The following is a 22912-nucleotide window of genomic DNA, read 5'->3' on the forward strand; positions in this document are numbered from 1 at the left end:
ATTTTTTGTGGCTGAGTAGTAGTCCACGGCGGATGTGTACCACACCTTCCTCATCCATTCATCCATCAGGGGGCACTTGGGTTGCTTCCATTTCTTGGCTGTTGTGTCTTGTTCAATTTAGCAGCTTTAGGTGGAAAGAAAACAGCTCTGGCCCTTTGAATGAGTAGAACACATTTACCTCACACAGTGTGAAATTTTCCTCTACCTTATAATTTTATAAGTAGTGGTTAAAACTCATAGGCATATCATTAACAGTGGAAATCCTTTTATGTGTCTCCAATAATTGCATGTGAATAGGGAGAAATAATTGCTGAGATGCATGAGTTTTCTAGAATAATTCACATGAGTTTTTCAGTTAGTAAATTTGTCGACTCTTTTCCACTTACACATAGCATGGTTTCTTTTAGAAAGTGGGTTTTTGTATAACATTATTGTTATATTCATTCATTCATTCATCCTTCATCCTTTTTTCTGTTCCTTTCAACAAATATTTATGGAGCACCTACTATATGCTTTTGACACCAAGACTGCCGCTGAGCTCATGGCATCAGTTTTCTGGAGGGAAGAGACAGAAAATAAGCCAACAGTTGACGTGTAGCGTGCCATATGGCGAGAAGGACCTTCTCCTTTGGTGAGAAGGACAGAAATTGGCCCGGGTGAGGACAAGGGTGCCGTTTTCTCGAAGGTGGTCGGGAAGGTCGTTCTGCTCAAGGTGGTTTGAGCCGAGCCCTGAACACAGTACAGAGCCCCCGCCCCAGCGCTCGGGCCGCCCCGGGGAGAGTCGGAGGCTGAGTTGAGGGTTGTGGAGATGCTGGCGAAGCTGGGGAGGCGGGTGGCGCGCGGGTAGTTGGAAATGAGGTCAAGACAAGCAGGGAGTGAGATCCGGGGTTGGGAGTGTGGGTCTCTCAACCTCAAGAAGCCTTTGGATTTTGACCTGAACAAAATTAGAAACCAGCAGAGAGATGAGGGTGGGGAAGAGCAGGATCTGCCTTAGCTTTATGTTTTTAATTCCAAGATTTCATTTTTTTCCCCCGGTGTAGTTGCTTTATCATGCTGTGTTCATTTCTGCCCTGCAGCAGTGTGAATCAGCCACACGTGCAAATGTATCCCCTCCCTCTGCAGCCTCTGTCCCACCCCCATCCCACCTCCAGGTCATCGTGGAGCCCCGAGCCGAGCTCCCTGTTTATATAGCGCTTCCCATCGTCTGTTTTACAGGTGGTCCTGTATATGCACCAATCCCAGTCTCAGTTCATCCCACCGCCAGGTCATCACGGAGCCCCGAGCCGAGCTCCCTATCTATACAGCGCTTCCCACCGTCTGTCTTACACGTGGTCCTGTATATGTGCCGATCCCAGTCCCAGTTCATCCCACCGCCAGGTCATCACGGAGCCCCGAGCCGAGCTCCCTATCTATACAGCGCTTCCCACCGTCTGTCTTACACGTGGTCCTGTATATGTGCCGATCCCAGTCCCAGTTCATCCCACCGCCAGGTCATCACGGAGCCCCGAGCCGAGCTCCCTATCTATACAGCGCTTCCCACCGTCTGTCTTACACGTGGTCCTGTATATGTGCCGATCCCAGTCCCAGTTCATCCCACCGCCAGGTCATCACGGAGCCCCGAGCCGAGCTCCCTATCTATACAGCGCTTCCCACCGTCTGTCTTACACGTGGTCCTGTATATGTGCCGATCCCAGTCCCAGTTCATCCCACCGCCAGGTCATCACGGAGCCCCGAGCCGAGCTCCCTATCTATACAGCGCTTCCCACCGTCTGTCTTACACGTGGTCCTGTATATGTGCCGATCCCAGTCCCAGTTCATCCCACCGCCAGGTCATCACGGAGCCCCGAGCCGAGCTCCCTATCTATACAGCGCTTCCCACCGTCTGTCTTACACGTGGTCCTGTATATGTGCCGATCCCAGTCCCAGTTCATCCCACCATCTCCTTCCCCTGCTGTGTCCACAGGCCCTTCTCTATGTCTGCGTCTCTCTCCCGCAGTGGTACAAGTGAACCTATCTAAGTTAGCTTTTAAAACAGGGTTTGTCCACCTCGGCCCTCCATGGCCAGGTGAATGGACACTGCGGGCCAGGTGAGTCTTCATCCTGGGGTCTGTCCTGGGTATTGTGAGCAGTTTTGCAACATCCCTGCTAGATGCCAGGGGCACCCACCTCCCTGGTGTGACAACCAACAATGTCTCCAGATAGCGTCACATGTCCCCTGGAGGGTTGGGGGGTGCGGTATCATCTCTTACTGAAAGTCACAGCTTTCGAAACATCACACCCACCCAGGATAACTAATGTATATACAAAAGCTAGCATTGGACTATGGGATATTTTTTGTTTGTTTGCATTTAGATTTTGAGGTTTGCTCGAATTCTCCCGTTCAATTAATACTCAACCAGAATGTGCCTTCATGGCCTCCTTGTGCTCAGGATTTTATGTTTGAGGCAGATCCCAGCGTGATTCATCCTCCGCAGACCTGTGAAAGCAGCCCCGGGTGGGGTCACGGAGAGTCCGAGTGCACAGGCTGCAAGGAGATTCCTCAGGGATTGGAGTTATCGAGTGTCAACGCTCCGTCCATTAGAGGTCTGCCCTGAGCTGCACGGACCACCGATCTCACCAGGTGCACGGACGCAGACAGGACTCAGACACTCCTCTAAAGCTCTGGGTGGGGTTTTCCAGCACTCACTCTCCTACTTGTTTGCTTAGATTCGCTGAGAATCGCAAACGTTTTTCTTTTACTGTGACTTTTCTTCACCCTCAAAACCCTGAGGACCACGGCTTGGAGGCATGAACAAACTGTGACTTTACTGGCTCCATGCTATTTTTTTTTTTCCCTAGTTTTCCATGAAGTATGCATCCAACCTGCAGTTTTATAGCTAAGCCTTCTCCAGGCTTCCTGCCGGAGTCCTCGTGCCGTCCTGCTGTTGTAACATCTTCAGTGCTGAAGCAGGGTCACGGGCGCACCTTTGACAAGGCGGGTTGCAGCCATCCCGCCACGAGACTGACAGCGGAACAGCAGGACCAAACATCCAGAGCCTCTGCCCAAGCCCCTCACTGTGGTTGTTGAGAGACGAACAAGCTGGAACACAAACCCTCAGGCACTTGGATCCACCATGGAATCGGGGCGCTTACGGGCAGAGGCTGAACAGAAAGTAGAAACGGACACTCCCCTGGTTGATATTCATGCATAAGCATAACCCCAAAGTGAGGGTGTCAGTATTGAGGTAGCAGCTCTTGTTCCAGTGGCCAGAGGACACCTCTTCAACCTGGGGCTCCCAGTTCATTCCCACCAAGGCATGGGTGACAAAGACCCAGAAGAGAAACTGCCTTATCTTTACATCAGCAGGTGAAATAAGGAGGAATGAGTGTGGGTGGACCACAGAGCCCTGCACACCTCAATCTAAACCCCGCGGCTACACTGCCTCACTGTGAGACGTCTGCAGGTGGTTTACGTCTCCGGGCCTCATGACGTCATCTGGAAACAGGCGAGGGGGTGAGGGCTCCACCGCCCTGTTAGGAAAATGAGAACTAAGTCCTGCCTGCAGCAGGAGATTGGCGTGTAGTGAACACACGGGGAGATGCTGATTACCGTAAGAACAATATGAAGAATCGTCATCAGGGTGACCACGCATTCTTATGTCTTAAGAAGGGCTCACTTCCTTATTCCAACCCAGAGCCATCCTTGGAATAGACAAATGTTTGCTCTTATGTAGATCAAACCAGTCAATCCTAAAGAAAGTCAACCCTGCATATTCATTAGAAGGACTGACCCTGAAGCTGATGCTCCAAGACCTTGGCCACCTGATGTGAAGAGCTGACTCATTGGAAAAGACCCTGATGCTGGGAAAGATTGAAGGCAGGAGGAGAAGAGGGTGGCAGGGGATGAGGTGGTTGGATGGCATCACCAAGTCGATGGACGATGAGTTTGAGCAAACTCCAGAAGACAGTGAAGGACAGAGGAGCCTGGCCTGCTGCAGTCCATGGGGTCACAGAGTCGGACGCGACTGAGCGGCTGAATGACAACTACACTCTTATGATAAAAGCATAAAGAACACTTTCGTAGACAACATAAGGATCTCAGCCTAACTTGTATGACACATTTTAGAACATTTCTTGGCTGCAGTTGAACCTGTTGATAGGAATTATGAGGTTTTTTTTTTTTTAAACTTTTAATAGCAAAAATGGAGGGTTTGACCAAAATTAAATGTATCAATTGTTTATGAGCTATCAGCTCATTCTGGGGGATGCTAGCATTACACACTCTTACCAAGAGTCCACACACCGTCTCAGAGGGTTGAGTACTGAACCGCCAGACCTAAGAGGACTCCCTGTTACCTGGGGGCAATGCCCTGTTTCACGCCCTGAGCCCAAACAAGACCCCTGGAGAAGGCTCCCTGCCCCACACGGCCCGAGAACCTGGGCTGCCAGCCCCACTGCCGCCCCACTGGGAGCCCACCTCGGTCCATCACCTGCTGGCCTGGTCCTTCGCTTGTTGGTGGTCGGCCACGTTCCTGGGAGGGGAGCTCCCAGCTCCTTGCCCGTGCCTCGTGGTATCCCAGCTCCCGGGGAGAGTCTGGGCAGAGGAACTCTCAATAAACGGCTGAACTAAAGAAGGAAAAAAATAGTTTCAAGAGAAATAAATGCTGATAACTGTGTGTGTCTCGAGACGGCTTTAAATGTGTTTTACTAATTTTCAGAAAATTTTTTGGAAAAAGGTCAAATAGAGTTGACCAAATTGAATAGATATTCTTTCAGCTCCAGCCTGTTGGATGATCTCTGGTTGTCGTGAGCTAAGAGAGTGACAATTCCAAAACATGACCTTGGCCACTGTTCCCACACTGGCCTGGCCAAAGCCTTTTCACTCGTTTATCTATTGATATACATATATATACATATATAGACTTCCCTGGTGGCTCAGATGGTAAAGCATCTGCCTGCAATGCAGACCCATGTTCCGTCCCTGGGTTGGGAAGATCCCCTAGAGAAGGAAATGGCAACCTACTCCAGTACTCTTGCCTGGAAAATCCCTGGAGCCGCAAAGAGTCAGACAAGACTGAGCGGCTTCACTTTCACTTTCTCTCTCTATATATAATTTTATTCATTTATTTATTTTGGGCTGTGTTGGGTCTTCCTGCTGCAAGGACTCTCTCCAGTTGCAGTGAATGGGGCTTCTCATCGTGGGGGCTACGCTCTAGTTGCAGCTCTGGGCCTGCAGGCTTCAGGAGCTGCGGCTCCCAGACTCTAGAGCACAGGCTCATATTTGTGGCCCGCAGGCTGAGCTTCCCCGTGGCCTGTGGGATCTCCCCAGATCGGGACGGAGCCCGCGTCTCCTGCAGTGACAGGAGGATTCCTGACCACTGAGCTGCCAGGGGCGCTCTTTACACTTGTGTTTTAAATGCAAAGAGTCAGGAGCTACTCCCTGGGTCACGGAAATGTAAACACTCCTGGCTGGTTGTGAAAGCCCTGCTCTTTTTGCCCTCCTTCTGCCTGCCCACCGCTTGCCTCTCTAAGCCTGGCACACCCACCTGTGTGTGCCCGCCAGGCACGTGCTCACTCGTAATGGAGTGGAAGCCACACAGCACGGAGGAGGGGGCTCTGACCAGGACCCCGGGTGGGGAGGGGGGCGTTGAGCTGGGGAGAGGCCACCCCAGACCCAGAAGCGTGAGTCGGTGTGAGGCCTCTGGGTAAGGGCTCCGGGCCTGGGTGCTATCTGAGTGCACGTCCGAAGGGCCAGGGGAGGCAGTGCCCAGGAGGGAGAGCTAGGGTTCCGCCCAGCCCAGCCTCCAGGCTGAGCTCGGCCTGCCTCCTGCCTCCCTCAGCACCACAGCAGATGAACTGTTCACCATCTGCAAAATCCAATAAAGCGTATTATGTTTATTATCCTTATGAACAGTGTGTTAGCCTAAAACTTCAGAAGGACCTAAGAGACAGAAGGGTCTACTGGGCACCCACAGCTAAGGGCCAGAAGCAGCGTGGCAAATCCTGATGTCACACAGGAATCCCCCAGGATTCCTTTTTTTTTTTTTTTTTTTTTCCGGCTCCTCAACCTAATTTGGACTGTGGCTTCTGTGTTTCTGCATCTCAGAGAGCTCAATATAGGATGTGTGTGTTGACATTTAGGTGATTTTCTAATGTACAGAATGCAGAAGTAGAGTTTTGAAGTCTTAATATTCCTAAGTGGGGACTCCCAGATGTCTCAGAGGTAAAGAATCCACATTCAATGCAGGAGACGCGGGTTCGATCCATAGGTGGGGAAGATCCCTGGAGGAGGGCATGGCAACCCACTCCAGTATTCTTGCCTGGAGAATCCCTTGGATAGAGGAGCCTGGTGGGCTATAGTCCATGGGGTCGCAAAGACTCAGACAAGACTTAGTGACTGGGCATGCACACATTCCTAAGTGGATAATAACATATTTTGTAACCATAAAAGTATAGTTTTGTTTTTTTTTTCAAAACTGTAAGTTTTCCTCAACTCTACTTAAAAACTCAGAAAACTTCTAAAATGTGAATATATCATCACATTTCTTTCAGGAAATGACCTTCACAAGATATGCAGTTCTATAATTGCACATATGACATAAAAAATGTTATAGAATTTTGGAAATAGCAGATTTATGAAATTCACTATTGTCACTTAACGCAGCCCATTACATGTAACAGGGGTATAGCAGACTGATGAATATATTGTAGACCATAAATTTGATTAGGGATGATTATTAATTTACTGTTTCAAATGTAATGAGTGTTTGACTTCCTGAGTTTTATTCTTTCATTCCACTATTTGATTCAACTTATTGGGTACATTTGATCAGGAAAGAATCATTTTTTTCCTACAATTTATTTTAGGTTTTGAAACGAACATGAACCTTACTAGCCGAGATGATTTTGGTACTTCAGAAATTACATCAGAGACCCAGGACAGAAATGCAAATAACCATGGGATTCAATTATCTAATTCACTCTCCAGTGCAATGACTGCTGAAAATGGAAATTCCGTCTCAAACGGTAAGCACTTCTTTAAACTTGGAAGTAAATAGATACAAGTTTTAAGTTGTATCAACTTTCTAGGGAGAATGAATTTAAAACAAAAATGAAGTAGGCTTAAAAACTGGGAAAAGGCATAAAGGATGAAATATCACTGTAGGGTATATTGTCAACTTATTATTTTCAAGTTAAAGAATTAAAATTGCATTCAATATTAGCTAGCTTTTTTTCCCCAGAGATTTTTGTGGAGTATTTGGTCTGTGGAAGCCAGTATAAAATGAGACTTATCCTGAGCAGAGGAGATGATGATCTAATAGTATTTTTAAAGAAAAACATAATTATTTAAAAAACAAATTTTGTATGTAAGAAAGCTGTGGTACATATACACAATGGAATATTACTCAGCTACTAAAAATAATGCATCTGAATCAGTTCTAATGAGGTGGATGAAACTGAAGCCTATTATACAGAGTGAAGTAAGTCAGAAAGAAAAACACTAATACAGTATATTAATGCATATATATGGAATTTAGAAAGATGGTAACAATGACCCTATATGCAAGACAGCAAAAGAGACACAGATGTAAAGAACAGACTTTTGCATTCTGTGGGAGAAGGCGAGGGTGGGATGATTTGAAAGAATAGCATTGAAACATGTATATTATCATATGTGAAACAGATCGCCAGTTCAGGTTTGATGCCTGAGACAGGGTGCTCGGGGCTGGTGCACTGGGATGACCCAGAGGGATGGGATGGGGAGGGAGGTGGGAGGGGGGTTCAGGATGGGAACACATGTGAACACACGTGGCTGATTCATGTCAATGTATGGCAAAAACCACCACAATATTGTAAAGTGATTGAAATAAATAAATTAATTTTAAAAATTTTATATGCAATAGTTGATTTACAGTGTTTGTTAGTTTCAGATGTACATCAAAGTGATTCAGATACACACACATACATACACACACATATATATTGTTTTTTATATTCTTTTCCCTAATAGGTTATTACAAGCAGTGAGTATAGTTCCTGTTGATTATTTCCATGCCTCAGAAAAGTGAAGGGAAATTGCATTGAAAGAATGCTAAACTCCACACTGTTTTAGGTATTCGATGTGGGTATGTCAGTGGACGTGTCTTATAGAAACTGACTTGGCTGTGTGTATCTGAAAGCTCTCTAATAGTGGCTTAGACACATAGCTTATTCCTTCCACCCTAGAAGCAGCCCAGGGCTTCTAGGTGATGTCTGAAGAGAAAATTCAGACCAACCTTCTCTTGAAGAGCCTGAGGGCATGGGTGTGGGCTGTAATGACGCAGAGCAGGGAGGCCTGAATTCCAGGCTTTTCTCTGAAGGACGTCAGGGGTGCTCACCAAGTCCCCTGGAGGCAGCTGGGACTCGGGGCTGTGTCTCCTAGGACTGTGGGGACAGGCTGTGTCCAGCACCTCCCACAGCCCCAGGGCAAGGTTGAAGGGTCCACGTAAGAGTCAAGAGAAGAACTTGTTGGCCCCCAGCTCGTCTGTGAATCGTCTCAGTTCCTGGGGCCGGGCTGAGGTCCTTCAGGACGACAGAGGCCAGAGGCACCCGGAGGAGAAGAGTGCACGGATCTATCCCAAAGGACAGTGACATCTATCCTTACCTTCAGGATGTCCTGACAAACCACTTTTCAAATACAAAGTCCAACACGTCATCAAAAGGGAACGGACACATGAGGACACAAAATAAGATGAAAAATTGTGAGCAGAAATAGCCGTGTATCCACAGGGCCTCAAAAGACGAGTTCAGAAGCACATGCTTCAAAGTAAGTATGTTTACTTTGCCTAAGGAGATAAAAGAATGAAAATCTCAGCAGAAATCAGAAACCATAAAACATATCAAATGGAAATTCTGAGATTGAAGAAGGCAGTCATAAAATTAAGTACAATAGAGGATGAGTTTAAAGTTAATTAGACACAGCCATTAAAAAAAAAAAAAATCCTAGGGAAGAGGAAGATAAATCAGAAAATATCCAGAATGAAGCACAAAGAAGCAGAGTGGAAATTTCAGAAGTTGATTTAAAGACATAAAGGATATGGCCAGAAGGGTTCATTGGAATCCTAGGGAAAGAAGACGGAGTCCGTGGGGGAGAGAAACGATTTTGTGAGAAACTGGAGAGGATTTTCCAACACTGGTGTAAACACTAAGCAACTGGCTTAAGTCGGCAGTCTCTTATAAATATGCACCTTCCGTATGACCTAGCAGCCCCACCCTCAAGAGAAAGGCAAACAGCGTCCACAGAAACACCTGTATGCAAATGCAAATCCCACTCTCATTCATAGTCACTTAAAACTGGAAATCCTGAAGGAAATCAACCCTGAATATTCATCGGAAGAACTGATGCTGAAGCTGAAGCTCCAGTACTTTGGCCACCTGATGCGAAGAGCTGGAAAAGACCCTGATGCTGGGAGAGATTGAGGGTAGGAGGAGGAGGGGACAACAGAGGATGAGATGGTTGGATGGCATCACCGACTCAATGGATATGAGTTTGAGCAGGCTCTGGGAGATGGTGGAGGACAAAGGAGCCTCCGTTCTGCAGTCCATGGGGTCACAAAGAGTCGGACACAACAGAGCAACTGAACAACAACAAAAACTGGAAATAAAGGAAGTGCCCTTCAGCTGGCGACTGGACAGTATTCGATATCTGTTGCCCTGTAACAATTACCCTCCACCCCCAGAACTTAGAGGCTGTTGTTTGCAGTATCTGTGGGTCAGGAACCTGTGTGTGGCTGAGCTGAGTGCCTTGGGTTCAGGGTCCCTCGCGGGGAAGTGATCAGCCATCAGCCAGAACTGCAGGCGTCTTGAGGCTAGCTGGAGAGATGGTCCAGTTTCAGTATCACTCACACGAGCATCTCCACAAGGGAGGCCTCACTATAGGGCAGGGGCTTCCGCCCGGAGCAAGCTGTCCACAGGAGAGCTGGGAAGAGCCGCCGGAGTGGAAGCCACGCTCGCCGCTCTGCTGCTCCTGCAGGGGACAGCCAGCGCTACGGCCACATCCAGCTTGTTGGCTTCGGGCCACACGTCCAGTCGACTCACGGGAGTGGGTTCCATGAGGTGTGAGTGCCTCCAGGTGGGCCCATCAGGGACCACTTCACAGGCTGCCCAGCACATGGAACAACTCTGCGATAAAAAAGGATAAACCGCTACTGCCGTTGACAAAAATGTATGCATCACAAAGGCATTGCACTGCATTAAAAAAAAAATCCAAAGACTCTGAGTCCATTTATTTGACATTTTGGAAAATGCAAGCATAGGGACAGTAAGAGATGAGTGGGTTGCCAGAGACCGGGGCTGGGCTGCCGTAAGGAAATATTCAGGTTGGGTGGTCTGTAAGGAGCAGTGGCTTCATGGCCACAGTTGTGGGGGCTGGAGTCCAAGGTTAGGGTGCCAGCTTGGGTAGCAGCCCTCCTGTAGGCTACAGGTGGCCGGCTTCTTGCCTGTCCCCCAGTGGTGGAGGGAAGAAGGTAGCCAGCTCTCTGGGGCCACTTTTATAAGGGCACTAACCCCATTTGTGGGACCTCCACCCTCAGGACCTAATCATCCCAAATGTTCCACCTCCTAACACCACCACTTTGGGGTTAGGATTTCAACATGTGAGTTTTAGGGGGACACAGACTTTCAGAGACCTGGTTACCCCCCAAAGGTTCTACCTCCCAATGCCACCACATTGGGGGCTAGAATTCCAACGTTTGGATTTTAGGGGGACAGAGATGTTAAGACCTCAGCAGACTGCAGACGGGCATGGGATATTTACAAACGGGAGTGAGTGTGTTCCTATAAATTTGGGCTTCCCTGGTGGCTTAGACCATAAAGAATCCGCCTGCAATGTGGGAGACCTGGGTTCAGTCCCTGGGTCGGGAAGATCCTCTGGAGGAGGGCGTGGCAACCCACTCCACTATTCTAACCTGGAGAATCCCGTGGACAGAGGAGCCTGGCGGGCTACAGTCCACGGGGTTGCAAAGAGTCAGATATGACTGAGCGACTAAGCACAGCACAGCACGTACTATAAAGGTGAATCTTTCTGTCTATAGTGTGACTTTTAAAAAAATAAATAAAACCCTGAGTGGAAGAAATACAAAGAAAGCCACACCTAGGCATAACTTAGTAAACCAAGCCTGAATCTTAAAAGCAGCCAGTGAAAGTGAAAGTCAATCAGTTGTGTCCAACTCTTTGTGACCCCATAGACTCTGTAGTCCATGGAATTCTCCAGGCCAAAATACTGGAGTGATTAGCCTTTCCCTTCTCCAGAGGATCTTCCCAACCCAGGGATTGAACCCGGGTCTCCCGCATTGCAGGCAGATTCTTTAAAGCAGCCAGAAATTAAAATAAAAAGACAAAATACCTTCAAAGAATCAGTGGACATCCAAAGACAATGAAATAACATATTTTTTAAAATGAGGGAGCAGGAAGGTGGGAAGGTAGCCAGGATGGTGGTGCCCTGGCCTCACCCTCCTTTCTCTGACTTCCCTCTGGGTCCACATAAGGTCAAAGCGTGTGTGTAGTTTTTTATCTGAGAATGTTGCTCACCCAAGTATGCTCATTGCTGACCTGCCCAGCAGGAGGAGGTAAATGGATCCTGGATAAAATCTCACAGACGATTCTCATTGCAAGTCTCACTTTGCTTAGGAGGAGTCATGGGGTGGGGAATTGATTGGAGCAGGGTTTGTTCCAGCTTGGCATGAAGGATCCCAGGGTAATGTGGGGAGGTCCTGTTGGCACCCAGCAAGAAGATTGGTTCAATGGCACACACACATAGAAAAAGCCCCAAAATGTTTCTGAATGCTAGCCACCCCCGGCCCCAACATTAAGCAGGGATTACATATAAGCGTTGGAAATGTTGACCCTAAGATGACAGCTTTTTGGTGCCTTGCGAGGAATTGACACAGGGAAGACAGAGAAGGATTTTTATACCGGCTGTAAAGATTTCTAGGGAGAGGACCTGCAGTTACCCAAAAATGTGCACCAGCTCCTGGGGTCCCGCAGCACAGGTCTTCCCTAAGTTTTCTCTCTGACGTGAGCAGCCTGTTTAAGTAATCTGTTACTGCTCACATGGTGTTTTCATTTTATGCAGGTTATAGAAACTACATGTTTATGTGACAATTTGAAAAATATAGGAGAGAAGAAACAATAGGTAAAAACTACTATTCCTTATATTACCTGAAAATCCCCCGAACATGTCTCATATTCCACTTTGTAGAATTCTGTATTTTTTTTCATACAGATATATCTGTGTGCTTATATAAGATGTTTGTGTTGTTTTTTTTTTTTAATAAAGCTTGAGCTACACTCTGCACATGGCTGTAACCACCTGCTTTTTTCCCTGAGGGATCGCATGTAGTGTATCTCTAGGTGAACAAATGCAGATCTGTGTTGTTGACAGCTGGTCTTTAATTGTATGGGATGCATAGCTTCTCATCAGATAGGACGAAAGTGACTTAAAATAAGCAAGTCCTACCTGTTGGATATTAGAATTATCTCCCAATTTTCCACCCTTGAAATAACACTAGGTGTTTTTGTTGGATTACTCCAACTTGATTGAAATAGGCGTTTTGTAAAAGTTTTCCTGTTAGTGTGTAATGTTTGAAATTATGCGTGTGTGTGGGTTTAGATGGAAATGTAGAGATGCAATATTCCTTATACATGAATATATATGGCTGAGTGCCTTTGCCATTCACCTGAAATTATCACAACATTGTTAATCGGCTATACTCCAACATAAAAAGTTAAAGAGCAAAAACATTCCTTTCTGAAATCTCTGATGATAACCCTTTATAAAAAGATAAGGATAACAAAAACATTGTATACCCTTATATTGAAATTAAATATTCCTAAAATGTAAAAACAGAATTTGAATGATGGCATTAGTCAGCAAGTACCTGATAAGGGACTCTTTCTCAGAGGTTGCATGTATCTAGTATGAAGGTAATCATTTGCTTTTTATTTTCAGTTTTGGGGTATTTAAGGATAGCTGCTAAATAAAAAAAATAATTTAAAATATATTGTATAATCAAAACTAAATACACGAATATTTAAAAAGGTAACCATATATCCTTTCATTTTTATTAAATTTTCACCCCCTGACATTCTCCCTGGCTGACCTGGGGTCATGCTCTTCTTTCCTGAAGAAAGAGAAAATAGGCATACCCCTTTGACAAAATATTTAATTTGTCTGTGTTTTGAGTCAAAAGCCAAAAACTATGGCTTTGGGAAATACCAAAATCTCTGAGTCTTATTCTAAAAATCAGCTAAATCCCAAAACCGGTGGAACAAACAAACAGAACTCCTGTAGACCAAATGGAAATTTTTGTGGGATATAGTGCCTGAAATTAATCATATAAAATTAAATATTTAGGAATATTGGGCTTCTAAACTTCAGTATGTAACTGACAGTGTATGTTCAAACCCTGGAACCCAGATTTATATGTTACGCCTTAAATGCTGACAGAGAACAGATTTTAAAATAACGTCAGGTCTGTATTGCAATTCATAGATGATCACTCGAAAATCTCAAGAGTTCTGTGCACAAAAGGAAAATTATTTCAGCTAGGCTTTCAGCCTTTCAAAGCAACTTGACGTGTTTATGTTGACCTACTTGTGTTGACACCATGAAACCTTCCCATGACTATAAAAATATCTGGCACAAGACTCTGGCGACGCAGTACTGGCCTTCACTGATTGGAACAGCGTTGCATATTTCATAGGAACCCGTGAGTCCCGTGCCAAGGCCAGAGTCAGAAAATCCCTCCTAATCAGTATGGTAAAAACTGGCTGAACATTATACATGCACAGCACATGATACACTGTTGTTCAGTCGCTCAGTCGTGTCCGACTCTTTGCGACCCCATGGACTGCAGCACGCCAGGCTTCCCTGTCCATCACCATCTCCCGGAGCTTGCTCAAACCCATGTCCACTGAGTCAGTGATGCCATCCAACCGTCTCATCCTCTGTCGTCCCCTTCTCCTCCTGCCCTCAATCTTTCCCAGCATCAGGGTCTTTTCCAGTGAGTCGACTCTTGGCATCAGGTGGCCTAAGTATGTTACATACATACAAAGTATGATACGTATGTGATCATTATAACCCAGATTGGTTAGTAGCACTGATTCACAGTCAACAGCGTATAGTCAATATGCTTTCTGAATAAAGTCACGAGATGGGAATAAATGCTTAAAATAACTTGAAGTTTTAATTGAGTCAGAAATCGTGTTATTTTCGAGGAAACAGTTCCTCTTGAATGCCAGTATCTGCACGCTACCTCTGCTACCCAGCAATAACGATCTGTTTGTTCATTTGCTGAAATATAGTTATGTGTGGGTAATTATAGCTATCACTTACTTTAATTGCCATCTTTTACTGATGTGAACACAGGCTTAGATCTTTTCTCGTATACTTAATTATTCCCTGGACTTGTGGTTATTTATCATTAGATTAGAGAACAGTTTTTAGTGCTAGAAAGTTGTCATTATATCAAACAAAATATTGTGAATCTGAAGATGTTTATTTTGTGGGGACAGACCTAACAAATTCTATCTAGGCCATTTTCTGCTGCTTGAAGGACTACGTATTTTATTATTGGGCATCGGGGGGAAAAAATGGCAATTAAAAGAATAGAGTCCTTACGTTTGGTTTTACGTTTAGCACTCTCAGAAGATTTGGCTTTTTAAATCTGTGCCGTGTTTATCCTCAGCATATTGTAAGGATAATCTGTGAGGATACAGTACTGGGTGAACACTTCCAAGACCGGTAGCCCCGCATTCTTTGCATAGACTCTAAGGCCACAGTGAACCTAGGCCCTAGTAGGACCGAACCTCACTGCTCTGGGAACCTCGGAGAATGGCATTTTCTCTTATACTCAAGAACAGATCCAGACCACTGGGGATGGAGCCTTTGCTTGGAATCCATGGAATACACTCGACTGTAGGCTTTACAACATCACCTTGCTTGTGAGAACTGTAGAAAACTCTTTGGAACTCACACTGCTTTCTGAGTGAGAGCCTACCTGCCCGGAGAAGCAAGCCTTCACTTGACAATCTGGAATATTGTGCAATTATCTATTCTGAGCAGCAGAAGGTAGTTTTGTAAGGGAAGCAGGCTCCTCAGGCATTCAGAGAGCCCTGCCCCACGCCTCCTTTCCATTTGAAGATATTTTGAAGTCATAATAAGTAATTTCTAGTTGGGACTTAATTTCATTCCGTTTCCCCCACTGGCATTGGGAAGTTGGGTTGAAAATGACCGATGGGAGGGCCTTTAACTCCCGGGCCACACCCACCCCCACGTCCCCACTCCCCCCACCCCCGCCCTGGCTGAATTGCAGGCCACCCCCAGGATGCGGAATCCTCTCCTGTTCTGTTGCCTTAGCCCGTCCATCCCTTCCAGGCTGGCCCTCCCGCCTCTTCCTCACCTTTCGAAATCCCCTCCTCCTGGAAGGTCTGCAGCCTTTGGCCTCTCCACCATCCCTCTTCCTTTAATTCCTCCAACCACAGTGGATCCTTGCTTTCTCCAGACCCAGTTCAACACCACTCATGCTCCACATAACCTGTAAGCCGTCCTGTTGTGTCCTTTTAAAAAATGTATTAATTGACTCTAATTGGAGGACAGTCACTCTGCAGCATTGTGGTGGTTTTTGCCGTACGCCAGCATGAATCGGCCGTGGGTATATGCGTCCCCCCATCCTGACCCCCTCCTCCGCCCTCCCCACCCCACCCCACCCCCCCAGCTTGTCACGGAGCAGCGGCTTTGGGCGCCCTGCTTGCTGCATCAGACTCACGCTGGTCACCTGTCTTACAAACGGTGATATACATGCTTCAGTGCTGGTCTCAAGTCGTCCCACCCTCCGCTTCTCCGGCTGAGTCCAAAAGTCTCTTCATAAAATCTGTGTCTCCTTTGCTGCCCTGCACGAAGGGTTGTCAGTGCCTTCCTTCTAGATTCCATTTCTTAAGAATCTTTCCCATTAAGACTTGAGCTCCTCAGATGCAGCACTTCTCTCGGCTTTTGATCGCATCTCCCAGCGCTGTGACCCAGAGGATACCCTGATGCTCCCTGACTGTCTTCGGCTGGCCCCGGGTGAAGCGGGTCTTGCTGTTGACTTGGTTCTGAGTTTGGATCCTCGCTGAGTTTCTGTCCGGATTCTGCGAGCCATCTTCCAGTTGATAATTCAGTTTTAAAAAGTGGGTCACGGCCCTCTTCTCCCTGCCCAGGTCCCCAGCCTCTGTAAGAAGTCCGGTGAACGGGATTCTCTAGAAGCAGACGTTCATCTCGCTCATCGCGGGCTGCGTGTCCCCATCACACTTTTGCGACCCCTCCTTCACACTCAGCCCAGGCTTTTAGCTTTGCCCCACTCACCTGGTCACACAGTTCATTCCTGACTGTCTGCTCGTCTGGCTTCCTGGAAACGCCAGCCTATGTCTGATCTTAGATTTCCACTCATCCTTCCCCGGTTTTTCTGTGTGTTGTTTTTAGGGTTTTTTTTTTTCCCCCCTTTCGGTTGCCCTGACCCCACAAATGGGAAAGAGACTGCAACCCCAGGAACCCATTTACCCTCATTGTCCACAAGCTTCTCCTTTCCCCTGTCAGTCTTTCATCAGACTTATTTTCAGCCTCTAGAAAAGTTTCCCTTCTCCCCTTCAGTACTTCCTTGCTCACCTCTGTGCTATTATGACATTTTTTTCTTATCATTCTATCTTTTTTTTGCCAGTACCCTTCCTCTTTGCTTAGCTAAACCTCCAGCAATGCCTGTATTCCCAAGCTGCTTTGAGAACCTTGTTATTCAGAGTGTTTACTGACCTTCATCTCAGTCTGCGAAATGCCACTCTTTAGTTTGTTCAGTGAGTTCCTGACTGACTTTATTCGAGGAAAGGACACGCAACCTAATGGCTACGCTATGTTGCCCTCTGTAGGTTTACCTGAAGAAGATGGATTCTCCAGGCTGTCTGGGGGTGGAGCCTCCTCCTTTCAGAGACACAGAGAGAGTCACACCACTCAGGTAAGGACCCCTCAGTGTTTTGATGCCCACCTTTGCTGTAATAACTGGAGCTAAAAGACAAGAGTTTCGTGAAGGTGTGACCAAGAGCATTTGTTCCCGTTGGACTAGGGGACACAGTTTTTTCCAATTCTGCCTTAAGTTTCTTCTCCTCAACATTCTTTCTCCTTTTCTATTGGCTGACTCCCACTTATTTTCTGCTCCTTTCCTGGTGGCTCGGGCAGTAAAGAATCCGCCTGCGGCGTGGGAGACCCAGGTTCGATCCCTGGGTCGGGAAGATCCAGTAGTCTTGTCTGGAAAATCCCAAGGACAGAGGAGCCTGGGGGGGTTACAGTCCATGGTGTCCCAAAGAGTCCGGACATGACTGAGCCAGTAACATTTAAAAGAAGAATGTCCAGAACACATAAAACTTAATAAATGGCCTTAAACGAAGCATTATAGACGTACTTTATCCGTGGGCATTATAGTCACTGCCAGGTGAGGAGAACGTTGCAGTCACTGAAGGGTCTTCATATTTCCTGCGTTTGACCTCAGCTGAAGTGAGAAGGCTTGAAGCCCGTGTGGTTTTATGGCCATTATCTCTCAGTTAGCACCTCAAATCCCACATAATCCAAACGCATCTACAAACTATCATATCATCAGAACACTGCAAAATCAAAATGAGTTTACAGCTCACAAAACTGTTTTGATATGCTTCAGTGATTTCACATGTATGCATAATGTGTTTGGCCTCAAAAAGTTCACCAAAATAAAGAGGATTATCACTTAAAAATAAACTCTAGCGTTTGTAGAAAGAAAAAGGATTTATATCAATAGTTTAGTGTTCCTTTTATGTTCAATTTAAAAATAAAGTCTTTAAAAAATATGACTTTGCTTTGAAGGTGGTACACAACCAAAAATGTATTAAAGATTTTACTGTTGATATATTAAAGATTATTGCTTTTGCAACAAGATTATCTTGTATGAAGTTGCAGTACAACTTCTGCTATGTCAGATATCTACAGTAAAATTATCTAAAGTCAAGTATCTAGATGTTTCCATGAAACCAGCTATCTATCCAGTTTCCATCAGAATATTTGACATTATATAGGCACAGTTATATTATCAGCTGAGATTTTTGTAAATAACACTGATGAGGTAGTGAGAAAAATCAATAATTTTAATCTTAAAAATAAATCTTACAGTAGGCAATATGCTGAAATCACTTACACTGATATATAGGCATTGAAATAGGAAAAAAAATGCTGATTGCTTGCAATAATAGATTGTCCTAATCTCCTCTCTGTTCCTCAGAGATGCACTTATTTCACCTTGTAAACATTGCAGATGCTTTATCTACGATAAGTCACGGGGGACCTGCTTGTAAAGAACAGAACGTCGGCTTGACTTTTGTCAAAGGGTTGACCCCTACACGTTGGGGCACAGCAATAGAGACACCCTTCCCAGGGCTTCCGCTGTGCTGTGCGTCATAGAGAAAGAAGGTGCCTTAACAGAGGCATCTTGGCAACTTCCCTGTGGTCTTCCATTGATTCGGTTAAGATGTCAAGAAAGATGGGAGAGGTCACCAGGACTAATTTTCTGTTTTGTCTTTTTCTTTTTAAGAGTTTTTTTTTTTTTTTTTTTTTTTTTGACGTGGGCCATTTTTTAAATCTTTATTAAATTTGTTACAATACTGCTTCTGTTTTATGTTGGGTTTTTTTTTTTTTTTTTTTTTTTGGCCACAAAGCATGTAGGATCTTAGCTCCCCAACCAAAGATCGAACCTGCACCCTGAATTGGAAGGCAATGTCTTAACCACTGGGCCCCCAAGGAAGTCCTAGGAATAATTTTCCACTCCCAGCTTTCACTGAGAGCTTATTTTCAAAGGCAGACAACCCCGTTATCTCATAGTGCATTTTTTTCAAGGAAATGGAAAACCAGGCTCATTTTCTTGCATGCCTGGTGCAGGCTCTCTCTTGGCAGGACATGTGTGTCAGTGTTGGGTACCCATCACGGTTAGGTGGAGCTCTGTCTTGAATGACCACACATCTCTCAGCATAAATGCCTCTTGGGTGACGTTTATAGAGGAAATATAAACACATCAGGCATCTTGCACTCTAGATTTTCTAGTAAAGCAATTAAGTAAGAATTCTATAAAATCTGCCTTGAACTGATTGGGCATGCAGCAATAAAATTAAATGCTGACAAAAATTGAATTCCTCTTTGAGGATGTCTGTATTTTAATTAACATCATCAGTGATTTTAATGAAATCCCTTTAAGGAAGATGAAATGTCTGGGCATTATTGCAGATAAAGAAATCAAGAAATAGATTTAGTAATTTGCCAGAGATCACAGGGAAAATGCAGAGTGCAGGGTTTGAACGGGTGTCAAGATCCTCTGTCTCGTTTCTGAGAAGAAACTTGCCATAATTCAGTAAAAGTGATGGAGAGGTCATCTAGCTTTTACATAAAATTTGGAAGGCAAAGTCTTCCAAAAGACTTGGGTTGAGAGCAAACCAAAAGAAGTTTGGGTCAAGGTAAAAGTCTTAAATAGCTGTAGTGGACATCTGTGGTTGTATTTTTAGCTGCTGGCCACATATTTAAATTTCTCACTGACCACAATGAAAGTTTAAGGGAAGAGACTTCACCTTCCTCCCCTCCTTGGAGAGCTGGGCAGATGCTTGTGACACGCGCTCAGTCTGTCCAGCGTGGATTGTGAGTTAACAGACATACAGCGGAAGGGACGGGGATAGATGTCACCCCCGGTGGGCCACCTGGGGGTGGTGGCTCCCTCCAGGGGCCACAGATGTTAGCCCGTGTCTGTGACCACAAGCCACTGCAGTCACCTTGGGTCCAGCCCACGTGCCAAACCTGCCCTTCTGAAATTCACGCCCAGTTATTTGGCTTTCCAGTAATGCTTCTGCCTGTGAGAGTTAGTTTCTGTTGCTTATAAAGGAGAATTTTGACTGGCACACAAATTTGATTTTATTCTCATGATCTATAAAATTTACTTTGGAGCCACAAGTTTTTTAATTTTATTTTTCTATTCTCTATTTTGTTTAAATTGAAGTACAGTTGATTTCCAATGCTGTGCTAATTTCTGCTCTACAGAAAAGTGATTCAGTTATACACATACATACATTCTTTTTGAAATTTTCTTTTCCATTATGGTTTATCCCAGGAGATGGGATAGAGTTCCCTGTACTAGCCAGTGGGACTTTGTTTTTTATCCATTCTTTATATGATGGTTTTCATCTACTAACCCCAAACTCCTAGTCCATCTCTTTCCTTCCCTCACAGTGATATGGTGTGGTTTACAATCTTTGATTTTCATTTCATTCATCGCATTTCTTGCCAAGCCTACTGTTATATCCTTTAGCTTTCATAAAGAGCACTAAAAGTTGTTCTTACTATCTGATGTATTCAGATATTCACTGTAAGAAATCATAGATGGTTTCTGATAAAATAATGGCCATCCTGTGCCTGAGAGCTTAATAAATATCTACTGCCTCTGGACACAGCCTCCAATGAAAGCCCGAACAGAATCAATATGCAATTGATCCACATCAAGAAACAAATTGTTATGTGGTTTGTTTTACTGAACCATCAAAGGAGCCTTTTTGTAATGTCACATATCAAAGAAATGAAGAGTTGCAGACCACTCAATAAACCCAATGCCTTTCTTTATCCATTTTATTTGTCACGCGGACTGCTTGAAATGTATTGTGATGGGAAAGAAACAGTGTGTTAGATAAAACAGCAAAATGTAGACACCTATCATTTAATTGTTAAGGCGTGATTCTAAAACACATGCTGGGAATTAGAAATTAGACAACCATTTCAGATGGAGTCATATGTATCTCACTGATAAGCTACTAACCAAGGGAGATCTAACAGAGAGAGTGCTTCCACACAGTTGAGGCTTCAGGAAATCTGTATGCAGACCTCATGACTCCCATATTATGTGCAAGAAATGAAGGCAGTAAATTAATTGGGTGGTAGAAGTTAAACGGTAGCATTTTCAACAGAAGGGACATGTCCTGTATAGATATATAGAAACTTGGAAAATAACAAAAATAAATCCCATATTTTATATGTCTCCTTCATAGAATTGCACCATATGTATATCCTAGATGTTTCAAACGCATGATGTTTTTTTCTGGTGAAGACATTGACTGTCATCAAAGAGGAAAATTCAGTTTTAAGAAGTATGAAAGGGATGAAAGAGCAGAATTGTGACTGTGCTTTTGTATGTTTTGCTGCTCCGGCGGGAGTTGGTGATGGACAGGGAGGCCTGGCGTGCTGCAGTCCATGGGGTCACAAAGAGTCGGACACACCTGAGCGACTGAAACTGAACTACTGAAGTATACTTGGTGACTGTGTTTTTAAAAGGAGAAAGATCTCATGATATCTCTGCAGGTCACCTTTTTCCTTTTTAAAAACTTGGTCACGGGACTTCCCTGGTGGTCGAGGGGTCGAGACTGCTTCCACTGCAGGGGGTATGGGTTCGATCCCTGGCCAGGGAACTAAGATCCCATGTGTGGCATGGCCAAAAAATAAAAATATAGTCACGATTCTGATTTCTCATTCCTTCAATATTAAAAAAAAAAAAAAAAAGAAGCCAGGATGAGCAGGGCTGGGAGTGACTAGACTGGTGTGGAGGAAGGCTGGGTTGGGTTGCAACTTTAAATCAGATGACAAACAGAAACCTTTCTGAGAAAAGATAAGGTAAGAAAGTCAGAGTGTCAGCCACGTGGGGTCCGGGGAGCCCCCCAGGTGGGATGAGCAGAGACCCTGTATATAGCCAGCCTGGACCCTGAGATGGTCAGCGAGGCTGGGAGGGAGTAAATCTACATATTACTGGACATTTTCACAAAGAGCAATAATTACCATGAGTCACGTGTTAGTGCTAGAAAAGGGGAGCTTTTAAGTTTACATACTCTAGCAAGAGGCTAAATGTAAAATACCAGTTAGGATCATACTGCATTGTCTTTCTTTAAGACAATGAACCAGCTTTGGAAACCTTGGTCTGCTCAGAAAATAAGTAAAGGGCAAGTATTTGCATTTTCTGTAAGTGGAAACAGTAAGAGAAATAGCTCTACTCCTCCCAAGATAACAGAGAACTGGAATATTGACACCTGGGAACCCGGGCCCCAGACGTTCTGACTTGTTAATTGTTCAGTCAGTTTAGTTCAGTCGCTCAGTCCTGTTCAACTTTTGCAACCCCTTGGACTGCAGCACACTAGGCTTCCCTGTCCATCACCAACTCCCGGAGCTTGCTCAAACTCATGTCCATTGAGTCGGTGATGCCATCCAACCATCTCATCCTCTGTCATCCCCTTCTCCTCCTGCCTTCAGTCTTTCCCAGCATCAGGGTCTTTTCCAAGGAGTCAGTTCTTCACATCAGGTGGCCGAAATATTGAAACTCCAAGATATTGGAGTTTCAGCATCGGTCCTTCCAATGAATATTCAGGGTTGATTTCCTTTAGGATTGATTGGTTCTACCTCCTGGCTACCCAAGGGACTGTCAAGAGTCTTCTCCAACACCACAGTTCAAAAGCATCACTTCTTCAACTCTCAGCTTTCTTTATAGTCCAACTCTCACATCCATACATGACTATTGGAAAAACCATAGCTTTGACTAGATGGACCTTTGTTGGCAAAGTAATGTCTCTGCTTTTTAATATGTTGTCTACATTGGTCATAGCTTGTCTTCCAAGGAGCACGCGTCTTTTAATTTCATGGCCACAATCACCATATGCAATGATTTTGGAGCCCCAAAAAATAAAGTCTCTCACTATTTCCATTGTTTCCCTATCTATTTGCCATGAAGTGATGGGACTGGATGTCATGATCTTAGTTTTCTGAATGTTGAATTTTAAGCCAACTTTCTCACTCTCCTCTTTCACTTTCATCAAGAGGCTCTTTAGTTCTTCT

At 45.0% G+C, this 22912-nt stretch overlaps 1 protein-coding gene across 2 annotated transcripts in view; it reads left to right on the plus strand.

Annotated features, from left to right (window-relative positions):
- Positions 1 to 22912, plus strand: part of MYO16 (myosin XVI) — a 505809-nt gene that overhangs the window by 470159 nt on the left and 12738 nt on the right. For both annotated transcript variants that reach the window (XM_061133099.1, XM_061133100.1), the window contains 2 exons: positions 6847 to 7005; positions 16915 to 17000. In XM_061133099.1, the coding sequence (XP_060989082.1) occupies positions 6847 to 7005; positions 16915 to 17000 (245 nt within the window). The remainder of the gene's footprint in view (positions 1 to 6846; positions 7006 to 16914; positions 17001 to 22912) is intronic.

This window comes from Dama dama, chromosome 30 (assembly GCF_033118175.1).
Source record: "Dama dama isolate Ldn47 chromosome 30, ASM3311817v1, whole genome shotgun sequence".
In the NCBI taxonomy this organism is placed as follows: Eukaryota; Metazoa; Chordata; class Mammalia; order Artiodactyla; family Cervidae; genus Dama; species Dama dama.